We start from the raw sequence: 20,632 nt of genomic DNA, 5'->3' as shown, positions 1-20,632 counted from the left end.
CTGTGATAACGCTCCGACAGTTACTTCCGCTCCAAACGGAAATCTAAAGCTGCTGTGTAATGGTACAATTTAGCTGCTTGAGCATCACGGCGTAGTCCTTAGGAACCAATCTAAAACAAATATGCCAGACTATTTAGGAGACGACCAGAGGAAAACAAAGGAAGAGGACAAGGATGACTCCCCAATTAGAGGTATATTTCAAAAAGCCTTTATAAACTACCAACGTTCTTTGCTGAACAGTGTGAATGTGAAGCTAGCTGTCTGGCTAGTTAGCTCGGGCCGTTTAAGCAAATTATGTTTTGCTTGTTAAGAAAACATCGAATTGACGTAAGATAAATTAGTTTCCCGTTGCAACAACGCCTTCAACTTTTATTTTCAAAGTGTGAGTTTGTAAAGTTTAATACAGCTCAATAACCAGCACACAAACGCACATTCTTTGACGTCGCGTACGCCATCAAGATCTAAGTTTGGAATCATATACATTTGTCCAAGATGCTGTAACAGTAAAAATAATATTGTATTCTAATTAATAGATAACTATTTTGTAGATACAGGATATACAGATTCTTATTACATTATCTTTTACAGACAAGTGAGGTATTGTAGTGTAATGTGTGGAACGAATGAATTCCAGTAGTGTTCACTGTGGGAACGGAACTGGGGGAGTTAAATGAAGTTAAATCCAAACAAATATTGCTAGCTATATGATGTTTATTGATTTTTCACATTCTCAATTCGTTTTACTATCAGTACTTGCTGAGACACGGAGAAGGGTAGGGTGAAATAAAGTGTACTCCTTTTCGGACATGTTGAATTGTGCAAGTGTAAACACGTCATGTACTTTTAATGTACCTTTATTGAGTTTGCAAGAAATAAACCTAACTGTCTTTGACACAGCTTTGGATGAAGGAGACATCGCTTTGCTGAAGACCTATGTAAGAGAACACCCGTGCACGCACACACTTCCACAAATTAGAAAATATGATCGCTGTGAATGTTGTTTTAACCCCCATCCTTGTCTTCTAATGCCAGGGTCAAAGCACATATTCCAGACAGATAAAGCAAGTGGAAGATGACATCCAGCAGCTGCTTAAAAAGATCAATGAGCTTACAGGTGAATAATGCACACATCTGGATGTGTTTTTTGCTGCCAAAATATTAGAAACCGCTAATATGTGGCAGTTGAGTTCGGCACAATAAGCATATTTTTTCATATTGTTTAGCCAACATTTCTCAAGCAATATCATTTAATGCTTTTATCTCGCCAGGTATCAAGGAGTCAGACACGGGTCTGGCACCGCCGGCTCTCTGGGATCTTGCCGCTGACAAACAGACTCTTCAAAGTGAGCAGCCGCTCCAGGTTGCCAGGTAGAGTACATTTCTTTACACTCTTACTGTGTGTAAGTAAAGCATTGCTTTTACGTGTGATTTGATTGTGTGTTTGAATCGGTTGCAACAGATGCACAAAGATCATCAACGCAGACTCTGAGGACCCAAAGTACATCATCAACGTGAAGCAGTTTGCCAAGTTTGTGGTGGACTTAAGCGATCAGGTGGCCCCGACTGACATCGAGGAGGGCATGAGAGTAGGGTGAGGAATCAAATTCAGATTCAGATCTCTAGATGGAGCAGGTTTCCCCTCCAACGGAGTACGTAACCTTGTATTGAGTGTGTAAATGCATGTAAAAGTAACCAAGGTCCTATCACATGCACTTCATGGACGTTTTTATGGCTTAAAACTGCAGTGGCAGCAGTTGCATTATCGCCTCTTTTTGCCTCTCACGCAAAAAAATGTAAAAGACGTATAAATACGTCTTTGACGAGCAAATGAGTTACGGGACAATGACATTCCTTGTTGTTTTCTCAGTGTTGACAGAAACAAGTATCAGATCCACATCCCCCTGCCGCCTAAAATTGACCCAACCGTCACCATGATGCAGGTACAAACACACCAGACCAACCCTAAAAATGGTGCATTTAAAGTGCTGATTGATACGCGTAATACAATACTACACTACAGATGCTGTAAAGTGGTCCTTTTTGGGTTGCCATGTAGGTGGAGGAGAAGCCTGACGTTACATACAGTGATGTCGGTGGATGTAAGGAGCAGATTGAAAAACTGAGGGAAGTGGTTGAGACCCCCCTGCTGCATGTGAGTTGTTCACCTGACACACAAAGTCCTACTCCGCCCAAGTAATTAGCTAACAATTAACTAACAAGCCTTTTTTTTAGATTGTCACTGTAGTCAAGAAATACTAAAAAATTAGTGCAGCAGCTCTGTTGGATAAGAGTATAAAATATCATAAATTCTGGAAGAGTTGTTAGCATGCAGGCCACACAGCTAGGAGACCCGAGTTCGATTCCATCTCTCCAAAAACATGGTAGGTTAATTGGCTAACTCCAAATTGTCCATAGGTATGAATGTGAGTGTGAATGGTTGTTTGTCTATATGTGCCCTGTGATTGGCTGGCCACCAGTCCAGGGTGTACCCTGCCTCTCGCCCCAAGACAGCTGGGATAGGCTCCAGCACCCCCCGCGACCCTCGTGAGGATAAGCGGTAGAAAATGAATGAATGAAAATCCGGTTCTGAAAACAGTTTTTAACATTAGAGACATGAAGACATGAAGTAACACCCCTATAGTCGTCTTTATACTCCTATTGTATAATTAAGTCCACAAATTGTCCAAAAAAATTGGATGGAACCCCTCCAAAAGGCCAGCTTGATTACATCTTATTTACTACGTGTGCCAACTCACCACAGAAGCCATTTTAGGATAAAAACAACTCAATTAGATCACGCTAGTATGGATCCATTACAGATGGCGCTCCTTGGTGTGTACATTTGATATTGGGATTGATCCGCCCACTTCTAGCAGAAGCACAAAGCAGGTTTTAATCTTAGTCTTGAATGGGTTTCTACCACCAGCCGGAGCGCTTCGTCAATCTGGGCATCGAGCCTCCAAAAGGCGTTCTGCTGTTCGGGCCACCCGGTACCGGAAAGACCCTGTGCGCCCGCGCCGTGGCCAACCGCACCGACGCCTGCTTCATCAGAGTCATCGGCTCCGAGCTGGTGCAGAAGTACGTGGGAGAGGTGAGCGCTCGGGACGGGGAGATTGGGGATTTGGTGTATTGGACTAAACGTGGGAATGCTGATGATTCGGTTTTGGGTGTCTGCAGGGCGCCCGCATGGTGCGTGAGCTCTTTGAGATGGCCAGGACCAAGAAGGCCTGTCTTATCTTCTTTGATGAAATCGATGCCATCGGAGGTGATGCGAGTTGCACGTAACACGCATGACGGCGTGTCGCTGTGTGCCACCTCACTTTGGAATTTTTATTTTATTTTTTTCAACCAACCAGGCGCACGGTTCGACGACGGCGCCGGTGGCGACAACGAGGTTCAGAGGACCATGCTGGAGCTCATCAACCAGCTGGACGGCTTCGACCCCCGCGGCAACATCAAAGTGCTAATGGCCACCAACAGACCCGACACCCTGGACCCGGCCCTGATGAGACCCGGACGCCTGGACAGAAAGATAGAGTTCAGCTTGCCGGATCTGGAGGTGGGTACCGTAGAGTGGGGGTGTCCCAATATATTTTTTAAATCCATATATATTGTCTTTTACATTCCCGTAAAATCCCTAAAAATGCTTAGTTTTAGTTTCTAATTCAGTTTTACATAATTACAGACAAACAGTATCGTACTGAAAAAACATGACATCTTGTCACAGCATCTTCCTGCTGGAAAATGTTTTTTCAATTGACTTGAGATGGTGCCCTCTGCTGGATTATATTTTTCCCCTGCAGATGGCGCCATCAAACCACTTTCTATCTCAATGACCATTTAACTAAACCGTCAATTTAAAGCAGAGATTTGCAGTAGCGGGGATGGATTTGAGTCAGGCCATTCCATTGGTTGTGTTTCCTAACCTCTAACATTGTTTTGTGCTTCAGGGTCGCACACACATCTTCAAGATTCACGCTCGCTCCATGAGTGTCGAAAGAGATATTCGCTTCGAGCTGCTGGCTCGCCTTTGTCCCAACAGCACAGGTGAAATGAACCACCTCTTGCAGACTTACCGCAGTGTTAATGTTATTGGTTGTGTGACCAATGTTTCTTGTTGTTGTTGTTTTGCTAGGTGCTGAGATTCGCAGCGTGTGCACAGAAGCTGGCATGTTTGCCATCAGAGCTCGCAGGAAGATCGCCACAGAGAAAGACTTCCTGGAGGCCGTTAACAAAGTAATCAAGTCCTACGCCAAGTTCAGCGCCACACCCCGATACATGACCTACAATTAAGTTCGCCCGCTTTGGCTTTTTACGTGGAAGAAGGCAGCGAACTGAAGAAATATTGTTTGTTTTGTTGTCACCTAAAATAAATTGTATTCCAAATAATAGTTCCAAGTTTGTTTGTTTTTTATAACAATACCAATATTTCATTTTTCCATTGCCCCTGAATTTAGTTCCATAACCTGCAAGTGCAAACACTTTGCAACCTCATCACTATGAATCAAATATTCTTATTGCCATAAGTGCTATAAATCCTTTATTCAATATACAGTATGTCTGACAGTAAAATCACAAGTAAATGTACAAACGTCTTTTCAATTGTCAATAACCGCTTATGTCAATGTCAGCCTGAGGGGCGTCAACATAAACGGGTCTCAGCAAAGTTGGCATTGCAATTGATGGGACGTTTGCAGCCTTTAAAGCAGGGGTGTCCAGAATGCGGCTCAGGGGACCGTTTGCAGCCCGCAGAAAGCCCACAGAAAAAATAAACAAAAATGTAATGACATTCACACCGGTGATACAAAACGTCTTTTTTTTTTTATCCATATTGCAAAATAAATATCAAAATGGCCCCCCCGCCCATAGCTTTGATTTTCCAGCATAACGATTGGACGCCCCTGCTTTAAACACAGACAATCACCGTGCAACACTGTGGTAACAATACGTAACATCTGTCTTAAGTTTCATTCAAATCCTGACAAGTCTTTTTTTGTTTTTTCACCCTGCATTTGAGGTGTATTTTTTTTTTTTAAACAGGCTTACTAACCGATGGAGCGCTTCTTTGAGAGTGCAAAAAGAGCAATCACCAGTGCAATAATCGTTCTATTCCATACCAACCATCTTCACTGCCCTTCTGTCGGATGACGTGTGTTGCCGTATCGGGCGGGTAGCGACTGTTGACAGTACAGCACAGCGTCATGAAGGGTGGGGAACACCATCTCGGGGCTGACGATTCCGGAGAAGAACTGCAACTCATCCAGCTCAGAGAGAAGACTTCCTGGTTGGTCCAAACAAAAATTGTCATAACAGTTACAATATTTCCTCGTGTTTTTATTAACCCAAAATTATTTGCCCCACACGAGTTTCTTTAATAGTAGCAGAACATTTGTATCAGACTTGAAACTGTTATTACCATAAAGCCGCGATGCGGCTAATTTATGGCTAAATTCTAATCTTGTGCGATTTCCTCTACTTCAGAACTAGTACTAATTACCTAGTACTAAAAGGTCATTATATACACACACACCATAACAGTCTGAACCATGGTGTTATCTTACTATGGACACTTTATTAAAAACGTTAAAGTCATCACACAGCAACTTAACACCCAAAAGGTATACCTGACAAATATACACACATATACCAATGCAAGTTAAAAATGAAAAAAAAAAAACTTGCCATGAAAACAACATGCTGCCATAATGTATTAAATCTGAGCAACATATTCAGTAGGTTGCTGCAATAACGTCAGCCTCCCGATGGGTCCTTTGTACACAATCAATTTTCTATGCTGCTTGTCCTTCAATAAATGCTTTGCATATTGTGATTTTTTTTATGTCATCTCAAACCCATATTGGTCCATGTTTGTATATTTCTGGGGTATACATTTTGAGTGTTAAGTTGCAGAGTGATGAGTTTTACGTTTTTTTTTTTGTACGATGAAACCTTGAGTGGGTAATATGACCAGATTATATATACAAAGACGTTACTTACTGTTGCAGCCAGCTATGACAACTCGGACATCCACTGCCGCATAGTCCTTAATTATCTGCAGAGGTAGACCATGTCTTAAAGGTTTCATACGACACTACGGTATTGTGGTAATTATCTTCAATCAAGAGTATTAAGGTGTACTTTCCGTCCAGACATTTCATTTTGCACGTTACCGTGAGTAAAATAAGAACCTGTTTGATGGCTTTAGCTCCCACGGAGTCAATAAAGCTCGCGTGTGTCCAGTCCAGGATGATGGAGTGGACGCCGACGCCAGAGCGAAGGAAGACCGCCTCCTCAGTGTCCGACTCGTTAGTTCCGTCTCGCGGTTGCCCGTTTATTTGTTCTACTGCTAGGTTGTAGGACAAAACCTCATGGGTCACGCCTTGTTCCTTGTCCTAAAAACAATGACATTATTAAGTTTGGGTAGTGGTTATTCATTCATTTGAAATATGCAGTACATTTATTTCATAATATATAATAATAATAACACATACAAGCCAATATTACATGTTTTTTTTTCATGATCCCCTTTGCAGGATAGTGCATATGTAACCAGCACCAAAACCATATCAACAAACAAAAAGTCACCTCAACATGTCCCTTCAGCGTCACGTTCATGTTTGCCTTCTGCTTTTGTTTTTGTTTTTTCTGAGCTTTTCTGGCAGCTTGAACGCGTTCTGGGTATACACCCGTCTGTAAAATAAAAAACAATTCTTATTACGGTATGAACCAAAACAGGGTTGGAACAGTACATGTATTCAGAATCATTATAATAGAACTGCTAAGTGCTAGCATGCTAACTGCATTGTAGCCATTTTCTCCTCATGTTGAGTAGTACTTACGTAGACGACATGACAAGTCATGAAGAAACCGCCTTTCAGTATTGCTAGTACTGCTATCTTGAAAAGTGCTAGCATGCGAACGGTTAGCATTTAGCATCATAGTATTTGCCGATATGGCATGACGTAAAATGACGCAATCGCCTCTGCACATTCAATACTTACTGCCGTTTTGTAAGATGCTAGCATGCTAACTGTTAGCATTTTAGCCATTCTCCTCCTGTGAAATAGCATCAAGTACACGGCATGACAAAAAATCACGATGGAACCGCCGCCATAGCACATTCAGTACTTTGTGCTATCATGCTAACTGTTAGCCACTCTCATATTAAACAGTATTTATCTACAGTACACGGCGTGATATAAAAATCACAACGGAACCGCCTTAGCACTTTCGGTACTTTGTGCTAGCATGCTAACTGTTAGCCACTCTCATATTAAACAGTATTTATCTACAGTACACGGCGTGATATAAAAATCACAACGGAACCGCCTTAGCACCTTCGGTACTTTGTGCTATCATGCTAACTGTTAGCCACTCTCATATTAAACAGTATTTATCTACAGTACACGGCGTGATATAAAAAATAACAACGGAACCGCCTTAGCACTTTCGGTACTTTGTGCTAGCATGCTAACTGTTAGCCACTCTCATATTAAACAGTATTTATCTACAGTACACGCCGTGATATAAAAATCACAACGGAACCGCCTTAGCACCTTCGGTACTTTGTGCTAGCATGCTAACTGTTAGCCACTCTCATATTAAACAGTATTTATCTACAGTACACGGCGTGATATAAAAATCACAACGGAACCGCCTTAGCACTTTCGGTACTTTGTGCTAGCATGCTAACTGTTAGCCACTCTCATATTAAACAGTATTTATCTACAGTACACGCCGTGATATAAAAATCACAACGGAACCGCCTTAGCACTTTCGGTACTTTGTGCTAGCATGCTAACTGTTAGCCACTCTCATATTAAACAGTATTTATCTACAGTACACGGCGTGATATAAAAATCACAACGGAACCGCGTTAGCACTTTCGGTACTTTGTGCTATCATGCTAACTGTTAGCCACTCTCATATTAAACAGTATGTATCTACAGTACACGGCGTGATATAAAAATCACAACGGAACCGCCTTAGCACTTTCGGTACTTTGTGCTAGCATGCTAACTGTTAGCCACTCTCATATTAAACAGTATTTATCTACAGTACACGGCGTGATATAAAAATCACAACGGAACCGCCTTAGCACTTTCGGTACTTTGTGCTAGCATGCTAACTGTTAGCCACTCATATTAAACAGTATTTATCTACAGTACACGGCGTGATATAAAAATCACAACGGAACCGCCTTAGCACTTTCGGCACTTTGTGCTAGCATGCTAACTGTTAGCCACTCTCATATTAAACAGTATTTACCTACAGTACACGGCGTGATATAAAAATCACAACGGAACCGCCTTAGCACTTTCGGTACTTTGTGCTAGCATGCTAACTGTTAGCCACTCTCATATTAAACAGTATTTATCTACAGTACACGGCGTGATATAAAAATCACAACGGAACCGCCTTCGCACTTCCGGTACTTTGTGCTATTTTGCTAGCTGCTCGCATAGTAACTATTAACACGTAAGCCATTCTCTTCCTGTTAAAGAGTTTTTACGTAAACATATAAAATCGCTACAATTTTCCTTAGCACTTTCGCTAACTCGGCGCTATCTAGATAGGTGCTACCATGCTAACCCTTAGCATGGTAGAATTTTACTTATTCAATAGTATTAATCGACACGGCAGAATGTAAAATCACTGCACTTTCAGTGTTATATCGTTGTCAACTATGTCATTTCACGTTTGTTTTCACATTTTTGAGAATTTTACTGACTTTTTTTAAAAGGATTTCCTTTTCCTGTATTTATTATAGTGCTTCGTTGTTTTCCATTTAAGAAATAATTAAAGTTCTGTCAAGTTTTCAACCTTTAAAAGTTCACGCTGTTTATCAATTGTTTGTTTTCTCCGACGTCCTGAAAATGGTGGAAGATTTTATACTGTAGGTGCATTTAAACATTGTGTACTCAGACAGTTCCAAGGAGCCAAGGACTACCTTTTCTTTGAGGGTGCTCACATAAAGGTCACAGTTGGCAAAGTAGATTGATGAGGTAGACTGGAAAATCTTAATCCCCTCACATTCCATCGCCTGGGAACAAGACAAAGCACAGATGATGGGAACTTGGTATTCCAGAGTTTCCATTCCAAGGTCTTTCCTGGTCTCTGGTCTCGGACTAACCTCTTCATATTCATCCACATCATAGTACAGCCCCGTGCCAGAAACACTACCAAGGACAACATTTTTGGGGCTGAAGAATATAAAAAAAAACACAAATTGAGTATGCAGCTTGCACAGTGGAACCAGTTGAAGTCGTGTCAACATAAGCGGTTCTCGACATAACCAAAACCAAAACTAGCCATTGCTACATCCACTTGTGACTCATTTTAAGTCGACAAAAACAGCTTAAAAATGCACTTTTTAGCACTAAGATCATGGTGGACCAGGACCTGATGAGTTGTTCCGCATCGACAGGTAGTCAACTTAAGCAGGTTACACCGTAAAAGTGTCAAAATAGAATAAATAATGATCTGAATGTCAAATTGAAAAGACAAACCTCTGCGTTCTATAGACGATGGTCAGTAAGGCAAATGCAATGGCCAACAGGAGGCCATAGTCCAAGCCTAACAGCAGCGATGCCACAAAGGCCACCAACCAGATAGCCTGAAAAAAAAAATAGTTATGAATGTTCATATTTACCAGAATCTGGGGTCTTGATGACAATCTTTTTTTTTAGTTCCTGTGTAAAACCGACCAGTTCTATCTTGCTGGTTCTCCACAGCACCGGGATGTCTCCGAACTGTTTGAACATGCCTAGTAGGTTGACCATGATGATGGCTGCCAATGCAGTCTACGGAACACAAAAAAGGGAAAATACTCCTGATAACAGAATATCATTATATCCCATCCTATAATAATCCTCTTGTTAGTGTTTTAAATGCAACACCATCTTATACTAAATCGTATTATCTATATCTCATCAGTCCATATGCCGCCCCAGACCCGAGTCCACCCACCTGTGGGAGGGGCTCAAAAAGAAAACCAATGGCGACGATCACCAGCAGCACCAGGAGAGACGCCACAAGTCCTGCAATCTGAGCACATTTAACACAGAAAGTAGCCAGTGTAAATGGTAATGGTAATGGTAATGGTAATGGTAATGGTAATGGTAATGGTTTTATTTCATTTGAACATGCATCAGATTCCAATTGAGTGCATCCCATAATCAGTTCCCAGTTCCACATGTCCAAAAGGAGTAGGAAGAAGCAAAGCTTATTAAATCCTACCCCTCCATCTGGTACTTTTACAATCAGTAACTGTTACATTTGTTCACTTCCTGCTTTCCATAATACAGTTTAAGGTTGTTAACCTTAAATTCAAACCCATGATGGTTGTATGGAAAACTTGAGCGGCCGGAGCTGTATATACTGGGACATATGGAGCTGTATATACTGGGACATATGGAGCTGTATATACTGGGACATATGGTGCTGTATATACTGGGACATATGGAGCTGTATATACTGGGACATATGGAGCTGAATATACTGGGACATATGGAGGTGTATATACTGGGACATATGGAGGTGTATATACTGGGACATATGGAGGTGTATATACTGGGACATATGGAGGTGTATATACCGGGACATATGGAGGTGTATATACCGGGACATATGGAGCTGTATATACCGGGACATATGGAGCTGTATATACCGGGACATATGGAGCTGTATATACCGGGACATATGGAGCTGTATATACCGGGACATATGGAGGTGTATATACCGGGACATATGGAGGTGTATATACCGGGACATATGGAGGTGTATATACCGGGACATATGGAGCTGTATATACTGGGACATATGGAGCTGTATATACTGGGACATATGGAGCTGTATATACTGGGACATATGGAGCTGTATATACCGGGACATATGGAGCTGTATATACCGGGACATATGGAGCTGTATATACTGGGACATATGGAGCTGTATATACTGGGACATATGGAGGTGTATATACTGGGACATATGGAGCTGTATATACTGGGACATATGGAGGTGTATATACTGGGACATATGGAGGTGTATATACTGGGACATATGGAGGTGTATATACCGGGACATATGGAGCTGTATATACCGGGACATATGGAGGTGTATATACTGGGACATATGGTACTGTATATACTGGGACATATGGCACTGTACTGTACTGTACTGTACTGTGTGTATTACCTGTGTTTTCCCCCCCGTGCTATCCTGCACCAGGCTTCTTGACATGGAGCAAGTGATGGTGAAGGTTTGGAAGAAGGAGCCGATGAAGTTACATAGACCCAGGGCTATCAGCTCCTACAAGCAAAGCGAGGTTCAGTGCCAAATAACCGATGTACAGTATACGTCAAATCAGGACAAGCAGATGGTTCTCATGCATGATAGTCGCTGAATGCTAAGGAATGGTTTACTTTTAGTTTATTTGAGAAATGTTCCTCAGGATGCTAGGTCAGATGACAAAAACCGTCCATTGAGACACGACACTAATAAGCAAATGCATTTGGAGGGTGAAACTATGGATCATTTATAGTGGATTTATTCTTTATTATTACATTAAAAATCAAAGTGTCTGACATCATTTATCCTGAATTCATTCGTTCATTCATTTTCAATGTGGCTGAATCCTCCTGAATTTATTTCTTTTAAATGAATGAATACCAGTGTCTTTTTTTTTTAATGACTCAATTACAATCCATTGGGGGTGGGGGGGGGGGGGGGGGGGGCAGACTATATATTTTACACGTAACAGTCCACCTGGTATTATTGTATCTGTAAAATTGTAATCTGCTATTATTATTTATTATTATTATTATTATTTTATATTTATATTTAAATATTTAAAAATATATATATTATAATTACAATAAAATTTAAATAATAATTATTATATTATTATTATTATGTAAAATATGCAAATATAACAATAATATTATATATAATTAATATAATAATTAGCATTAACATAATTATAATAATCATAATAGTTCTAATAATAATTATAATAATCTAATAATAATTATAATAATCTAATAATAATTATAATAATCTAATAATAATAATTATTATTATTATAATAAAATATGCAAATATAACAATAATATTATATATAATTAATATAATAATTAGCATTAACATAATTATAATAATCATAATAGTTCTAATAATAATTATAATAATCTAATAATAATAATAATTATTATTATTATAATAATATTATAATATATATTATAATATTATAATATTATAATATTATAATATTATAATAATAATAATTATAATAATAATAATTATTATTATAATTATTATAATTATTATAATTATTATAATTATTATAATTATTATAATTATTATAATTATTTTTATAATTATTATAATTATTATAATTATTATAATTATTATAATTATTATAATTATTATTATTATTATAATTATTATTATTATTATTATTATTATTATTATTATTATTATTATTATTATTATGTGCCCGTGTCCCTTTTTTCAGGAGCACTTTGTAAACAACAGACCATGTCAAAAAACGAAATTGGCTCAGGCCATGATGCCAGGTTGTATGTTGAGTTTAAATTAAATACTTTGGAAAGATTGGGCGGGCCGTATTCAAACACTTGGCGGGCCGGATGTGGCCCCCGGGCCGTAGTTTGCCCACCCCTGATCTAACCAATAGTTATTCATTTTTGCCGTATTTAAGATATTCCAACTCGCCTGGTTACTATCCACGCCGTAGTTGTGCTTCAGGGCGAATATTTTGGCCAGAGAGATTCCCATGGAGAAGCCTACCACCGCAATGGCGAAGGCGTCAGTGACCAAACGAGGCAACAGAGAGATCGCCGGGGCAACAGGCGGGACGAGCCTGAGAAGACACAAGAGAACACGTAGGAGGACATGTAGCTCATTTATGATGGTATGATGACACATCCTGTATATTCCAGCTCTCGAATGGAATGTGACATAAGAGCCATAAACCGCGGGGGTCAGACCGGGTTGTACAAAAAATAAATCAGTCCAATGTTCTCCTGTAACCACAGCAGCATGATTGGAGACCATGACGACCATTATTATTATTAGCGTTATGATATTTCTACATCTTTATGTACCATCAAATGATCACATTGCAACAATAAAGGTGTTGTGGGTTCATTTAAAAAGGGAGAAAAATTAATTTGTTACAGAAACAACACAAAAAATATGATGGCTCAGAAGAACAAAAAAAAAAAATACACAAATCTAGAAGAAAATAATTCAAAAATGTAACCTTGTACCACTTCTACTCTCTCTCTCGTATGTTCCTCAATCTACTCTCTCCCCGTTTGGAGCGACACCGTCCCTTTAAATCAGGGGTCTCAAACACGCGGCCCGCGGGCCAAATGTGGCCCGCAGGACACAAGTTTAATGTTAGTCCGGCCGGCGCAAGTTTGATATGGATGCTGTATGGTATCATGTACCCAGAAAAAAATATTACGTTTGATTCATGTTCATGTTAAAGGTTAAATAACTGTTAATAGTTATCCTCCCTGTCCGTGTGGAAGTGGTAAGTTTTTGGCTATTTAAGTTGAAAGGAAATAACTTGAAGGCTACCGTTTAGGTCGCTAGCTGTCTAGTTTGCGAGTTAGCATGTGTCTCAAGACCCTGCAGTTGCGCAATATGTTGTAAATAAAAAGAGTATAAATGTGACTATAGTCGTGTTTTGTCATGTCTACAGGGCTCTAATAATGCTTTGTTCATTTTAATATGAAAAAAAGTTTTTATTATTTGCCGTTTTATTATTATTATTATATTTATTTATTTATTACTGATTGATTGATTCTTTATTCTTGATTTGTTTATTTATTTTTCATCTTATTTTGTGTAGAAAAATAAAAAGTAAGATATTTGAGAACAGTGGAATGTTTTATCAGAGCTTTTATTGTAGAAAATTGGAACCAAAGCGAAGTTTTTAAAATGTTTTTGTTTTTAATAAATGCGTTTGTTTTTTTTTGGAAAACCTGATGCGGCCCAGTCTCACCCAGACCCTAGCTCCAGTGGCCCCCAAGTAAATTGAGTTTGAGACCCCTGCTTTAAATAGTCTCGCCCCTCCCTTGGGCGTACCCACTCAACAATAGGGGTGCAGCACCACCCTGTTTGCGACTTGGTTCACTCCGATGTCACCTGAACACTACTTGCGCACAAATTTCCCTTCTTAGGGGGACCGTCCCCTTTCCGGTGTAGTAGTCCTTTCCGGTGTGCGTCGGGTCTCGCGGTTCAATGAGGCGAGTCTTGGGAGAAATTTGTGTTTGGTAGTGGCAGTGATTGACGCCCTTCGGACATGACATAACCCGACCTGACTTAGACGTGATTTAACTGAACTAGTAGACAGACAGCTACGTATGTCAAAACAACGTGAGCACTTACCCAGTTGGAATCTCACCAACCACATCCACGTCGTAGGTATCTGCCAATGCCATGCCATAAGAGATCCCGGTGGACACAATGACCACGATAATCTCTCCGGGGATAGGAATGGCTATTTTCTTCTTGAAGCGCTCATTTATCTGTTTGACCCCGTACAGCAAAACCAGACACACAAGGCCCAGGATGAGAGCGGTGACATTGGTGCTCGTTATGTCACTGAGGACGGCCTTGACGCTCTGTGATAAACGAGAGGATGGCAACGTTGAACACAAACACGATACTCTATCGCCATGCAGTAATTGTATATGTGTCAACTCACATAAACAGCAGAGAGAATCCCACTAAAACGCTTTGTCTTCACTCCGAGGAGGTATTTTAACTGGGAGATCACCACATGCATGGCGGCGGCTGTGGTGAAGCCTCGCACCAGGGGCTCCGTGAAGTAGATGGCCACAAAGCCAAACCTGAGAAAACCTAAAGCCACCTGGAAAGGGAAAAAATAAAAGGCAGACGAGTGACTCAGTTTTAGTTTAATGAATATTCATTCGCGGGGGTGCTGGAGCCTATCCCAGCTGTCTTCGGGCGAGAGGCGGGGTACACCCTGGACTGGTGGCCAGCCAATCCCAGGGCACATATAGACAAACAACCATTCACACTCACATTCATACAATTTGGAGTAGCTAATTAACCTAGCATGTTTTTGGAACGTGGGAGGAAACCGGGATAGGCTCCAAAAACAGTGTAAGCGGCATCGACTTCGGCATGCACTTTTTACCAAAAAGAAGAACATGGTGGATCAGGACTTGGTGATTTGGTCAACATAAGAGGTTGTTGACATCAACGGGCTTCACTATAACAATGTATCAAAACAAAAAAAATCAGTTTTCCCATTTTGAGAAGTGTTAGTCGTCTTTTTTTTTTTTTTTAACTATCTGGGATTATAATGTGGAAGACATTTTTTATTTTTAAGTGCCAACTATTTATTGACTCAGTTGTCACTGTTAATAAATAAAAAATGTAAAATGACGGTTATCAACATAAAAAGGTTCCACTCCCACGTCCACCCCCACCCCCACCCCACCCTATGTGTGCACTTACCTGGATGATTCCCACGAGGAATGTGAGCATCGCAGCCACTTGGATCCTCCTGTCACGAAGTTCCTCATTTGGAATGCTGGTCTCGTTGGAGCTATTTGTAGGCGACATGGAAAACATCGAATCTGGAACCTCCCGGACTGCTACGCTGCCAATCATCAGACTTATAACCGAAAAGGTGCCTGCGGAATACACAAAAAAACACATTTGATTGATTGAATAGAATATATTTTTTTATAACACACACTATTTTACGCTCATAATTCTAACAGTCCACCTTGAATTATTTGTCTTATTGTATTTATTTATTATATTTAATATATATATTAATTATATTATATAATATATTTATTATCTTTATATTTTTATATATTCATTATTTATATATTTTATTTATTTGTATATATTCTATTTGTATATATGTATATGCTTATAATTTTAACAGTCCACCTTGAATTATTTGTCAAATTTTATTTATTATATTATATTTAATCTGTATATATTATAATTATATGATTATTATTAATTATATTATATATATCAATTATATTATATTTAATATATTATATTATATATTTATTTATTTACCTATTTGTATAATTTTATCTGTAAAAGTGTCAGACTATTAGATATATGTTTTAAATATGTTCCATATATCCTTTTTTGGAGCATTTTAAACATCAGACCACATCAAACTACAAACTAATTTTACATTTTTATTTTTTTTATTTTTATTAATATTTTTTTTACTGAATAAGACATCCGACTTGCAAGTCATGTTGCCAGCATGTACGTATGTTAAAAGTTAGAAAGCAACTGGCGGGCCGGATTCAAACGCTTGGTGGGCTGCATGTGGCCCCCGGGCCGTAGTTTGCCCACCCCTGCTCTATACACGTGAAGGTCAGTCATGGCATGCCACAAGGTTCCGTGCTCAGACCTGTACTGTTCAGCCTTTAAATGTCCCTTAACTTGAAACTTCATCCAACCAGTTTGTTGTCCAAACACCGGGTGTGTCTTAAAGACGTCAAGACGTGGATGACCTCATTTTTTTTTTTTTTTTTTTTACTATAAATTCATGTCAAACTGAAATCATTGTGCTATAACTACACTCGGTGGTCTTACATTCACCCCCAACGATACACTCAGAAACCTTGGTGTCATTTTTTGTTCAGGATCTTTCCTTTAGTTCCCATATACAAAATGTCAAAATATCACCACCAGATGCTGAAAAACATGCTTCTATGACCTCCGGGCTGGATTATTGTAATTTGCTGTTAATAAGTTGCTGGAAGACATCTTTAACTCATTTGCTACCAAAGATTTATTGGTTATGTTTTTAATGCCGGAGAGACACACATGTGATTAGGCTTCTTGTCGTGTTTTGCAAAGGAGGTTATGCACCGGAGGGAAATTTTAAAGCATGCATATGTATGCGATGCGCACACACACACACACACACACACACACACACACACACAGTTCAGTTGCAAATGTGACAATTTGAAAATGTTCACGGCGTTATATTTGTTAAAGAATTATGTAAAATAATCATTTTTTTGTGTTTGTTGAGACACTTTGGCTAAATACATATGGATAAAATTATGCTTGAAATGCACAAAAAAGTATTTTTTTTGTTATTTTACCTATGTTCTATTGCTGATTACTAAACAACAAAAAAAGGTAGAAGCTAACTACTTTTTCCCCGATAAAAAATGAGTCTAATCTTTCTTTTGGGATATATCATATGTATATAGCCCAAGGACACAATATTATGTATGCTTTGAAAAATCAGTCAAAAATCATCTGTATTTGAAAAATGCCTGGAATTGAATGAGTTCAAGACCAGAGTTGATCCAAAACACTGTCATCAGTTCTTTAGATCATATTTCACCTGCATTACCCTCACAGCACTGGTTACCTGTAAAACCTAGAACTGAGGTCAAAGTAGAACCCTGCGCTCCCGGTTTTTACGCCTACTTTCGACTTCTGGAAATTTTAAAAAAGTAGAATGTCGGGTAGAACCTTTAGTTATCAGGCTCCTCTGTCACGGAAACCATCTCCCCGACTCAATCTCGGGGGCAGACGCCCATTTAAAAGTCACCTTTTTGCAAGCATATCGTTAGAGATGACCCCATTCTCCTGATACCGATCACGGATTTGCCTCCCTGTTCCTTGGACTGAGATAAAGACTCTCCTGTTTTCTCACCTCATCTATCTACCATCTATCCCTCTAACTGTTTTTTCTAGCTAACCCAACCGATTGAGACAGATAGCCAAGTGAAAATGACTTCCTATCAATGAAAAAAGGATGTATTCCTCACCAACTGATACGTGTCTGGATGTGCCAAAGAAGACGTAGAGCAAGACCGGGTAGAACGAGGAGTAAAGACCATATACTGGAGGCACGGCAGCCAGCATAGCATAGGCGAGACCTGTGATCCAAAAGAGAGATACCCGGGGTCAATAAACTCTACATTTCGATGAGCAAAAAAAAAAAAAAAACAGGTCTTACAACCGCTGAGCGAAGAAGATACCAAAACAAAAAACAACAGGGTGCAACAAGCAGCACCTCGGGAGTTGGCAACAGGCCCCAAAACATTATTCATTGCTACTCCAGATGATCCCAAGCTTAGCTCAGCGCAGACTGAAGGGTGCTGACCTTGAGGGAGTTGCACAACTCCTGTGCTGAGACCCGAGACCACATCGTGGAACAGGTATTCTTTGACCGGGTAGTTTGGCAGCCACGTGAGAAAAGGCAAGAAGCTCAAAATTGCAGCCTTTACCCGCTGAGACGAACACCTATAATAACAGAAGATCTTTTATTTGCAGGGTAAAACATACAATAAAGAGTGAGTAGTTGGAACACTGATCTGTTCAACTTTAGGAGGTTCCAATGTACATAAAGTATGGGGGTCAAGTTTACAAATGTAAAGAATCTAACCAATATATGATATAATACAGTAAACCTCGGATATATCGGACTCGGATATATCGGAAATTCGCTCACAACGGACAGATAAAAAAGAACCGATTTTTCTGTAATGCATTTCCAATAAAAATTCATTGCATATATCGGATTTTTTATAACGGATTTCGCCTATTTCGGACAAAATCTCCAGTCCCGTTCCAATGCATTTCCATGAAATTTCCCTCGCATATATCGGATGGCCGCATCGTGGCGCTCCGATTCGCCGAATCGTGACAGGCCGCTATACGACGTCATTTGCAGCGTTTGCAGCGTTGCCTGCGCGTCCAGGTACATTGGAAACATAGTCAAGGAAGTGCCTTTTTATAACGGATAAAATTCCATTTACGCATATACCGGATATAAATCCGATATATGCGTAAAACGGACATTTTCCGGTATACGCATATAACGGATTTCGCTTATATCGGACAAAACCAGTGGGAACAATTGAATCCGATATATCCGAGGTTTACTGTACTTATCCTCCCTATCCGTGTGGAAGTGGTAAGTTTTTGGCTATTTAAGTTTAAAAGAAATAACTTGAAGTCTACCGTTTAGGTCGCTAGCTTTCTAGTTTGCGAGTTAGGGTTAGGGTTAGTGACCAGTAGGTATCTTACCAACCACATCCAAATTTCCCTGGCATATATCGGATGGCCGCATCGTTATGCTAATCTTGTTGATGTCACTGGCTATTGTCTTTCTCCTGGCTCCAGATTTAGGACAAATATAAAAGTGAGTGACGTCAATAATACTAGCACAGCAGTGAATGAGATCTTAACCTCACTATTGGAAATAACGTAGGCCTGACGGGCGTAACAGGGCCTAGCTTAATTAACAATTTGTTATGCTCAGAGTCCAATAAAGTTCAATTCTCATTACCTTACGTCTCTTTTCATTGCCCAGTCCAAGTACATTGGAAACATAGTCAAGGAAGTGCCTTTTTATAACGGATAAAATCCGATATATGCGTAAAATGGACATTTTCCGGTATACGCATATAACAGATTTCGCTTATATCGGACAAAACCAGTGGGAACAATTGAATCCGATATATCCGAGGTTTACTGTAACACATAATGCTTAATCATCGACTTACTGGAACCACAGCGCCAGCTTCTGTCCCAAGGTGGACGTTCTCTCTTTGCGGTGGAGAAGCTGCGATCTGAGGTGGGCTTCATTGTAGACCGGACGTTGGATTTTGTACAACACGTCCATGCGTTCCTGCTCCTGCACTGCAGACAATTCCTCTCGCTCCATTCCATTTATTTCCTGCCCATCCTCATTCCTTTGACACATTTATTTATGAAGGCAAGACTTTGTCTTTTTGGCTTAAAAAGATAAGACAACAAAGATAACTTGTGCTTATCTGGATTCATGTTGGGCTTTTATGACGGTGGAGATCCATAGATAATAATGACAGTCAATAAGCTAGTGGTTCTTAGCGGACAGAATTTGTTTTGCTGACGCATGATTTGGAATACTATTGAGATAAATCTATTTATCTGTACTGTAAAGACTGAACTAGCCAAATGCAGCAAAATAGTGAAGCATACAAGCGTATTCAAGAGTCATATTGCATGTTTATGATAAATTCATACATGTACGCTGGTGTGTACTAATATTGAAAATATTCCCTGGTTCTCAATTCCCCCTGACACCGCCCCCGGGGGGCTCCCACCCCACTATTTGAGAAATCACTGAATGACCTAAAAGTGTTCCCTGTGGGACATCATTTCTGCTCGTGCAAACACGAGGTACTTTGTTAATCATGTGATCAATGGTTATGGGATAGCACGCTATTCATCTAACTTAAAACAATTGTGCTCCACAGGTTGTAGTACTTTCCCATCACATCGTTAGCTAGCTTTATAACAATAATGAAGTAACACAAATAAACATTACATCATTATTTTGTCTTTCTACACTTTATAATATTTTTTTTAAAGGTGATAGAAAAGACATGTTCTTACCTCCTCTCCTCCGGCGCTTGTGAGGATGCTGCCGGCGAAATGTGAACTTAAATGAATGACCTTTCTGGTTAAACTTTAACTGAACGTACTGTGGCCAGAGAACAGTAAATATGGGGGCACCGCCATTTTGCGCAAGCACATAGATTCTCTCTCTCTAAGACGACGTAGCACTCGGTCGGGA

General features: G+C 39.7%; 2 protein-coding genes across 3 annotated transcripts; one reads left to right on the top strand and one right to left on the bottom strand.

The window, feature by feature from the left end:
- The first annotated feature begins 14 nt into the window (after window positions 1–14).
- On the top strand, window positions 15–4,391 carry psmc2 (proteasome 26S subunit, ATPase 2). Its single transcript, XM_058066168.1, has 12 exons — window positions 15–191; window positions 898–935; window positions 1,033–1,114; window positions 1,269–1,368; window positions 1,460–1,591; window positions 1,868–1,940; window positions 2,057–2,152; window positions 2,927–3,091; window positions 3,178–3,265; window positions 3,357–3,559; window positions 3,951–4,047; window positions 4,136–4,391. The coding sequence occupies exons 1-12, from the start codon at window positions 122–124 to the stop codon at window positions 4,291–4,293; spliced, it is 1,302 nt and encodes a 433-aa protein (XP_057922151.1). The 5' UTR covers window positions 15–121; the 3' UTR covers window positions 4,294–4,391.
- A 136-nt stretch (window positions 4,392–4,527) lies between these two features.
- On the bottom strand, window positions 4,528–20,620 carry slc26a5 (solute carrier family 26 member 5). 2 transcript variants are annotated; one of them, XM_058066164.1, is made up of 18 exons: window positions 20,452–20,620; window positions 19,578–19,809; window positions 18,173–18,312; window positions 17,835–17,945; window positions 15,517–15,695; window positions 14,738–14,902; window positions 14,419–14,654; window positions 12,733–12,880; window positions 11,197–11,310; window positions 9,970–10,047; window positions 9,708–9,803; window positions 9,510–9,616; window positions 9,134–9,203; window positions 8,951–9,043; window positions 6,586–6,690; window positions 6,189–6,392; window positions 5,998–6,052; window positions 4,528–5,281 (listed from the first exon to the last, which is right to left on the bottom strand). In XM_058066164.1, the coding sequence occupies exons 2-18, from the start codon at window positions 19,775–19,777 to the stop codon at window positions 5,127–5,129; spliced, it is 2,256 nt and encodes a 751-aa protein (XP_057922147.1). In that variant the 5' UTR covers window positions 19,778–19,809; window positions 20,452–20,620; the 3' UTR covers window positions 4,528–5,126. The 2 variants fall into 2 exon arrangements, with proteins under 2 accessions (XP_057922147.1, XP_057922148.1); XM_058066165.1 differs by having other exon boundaries at window positions 19,578–19,766; window positions 20,452–20,612.
- Between the last annotated feature and the right edge of the window lie 12 nt (window positions 20,621–20,632).

Source organism: Doryrhamphus excisus, chromosome 3 (genome assembly GCF_030265055.1).
Source record: "Doryrhamphus excisus isolate RoL2022-K1 chromosome 3, RoL_Dexc_1.0, whole genome shotgun sequence".
Classification (NCBI taxonomy): domain Eukaryota; kingdom Metazoa; phylum Chordata; class Actinopteri; order Syngnathiformes; family Syngnathidae; genus Doryrhamphus; species Doryrhamphus excisus.
Note: the sequence above shows the minus strand (reverse complement) of the source record. Positions and strands in the feature narration are given on the sequence as shown.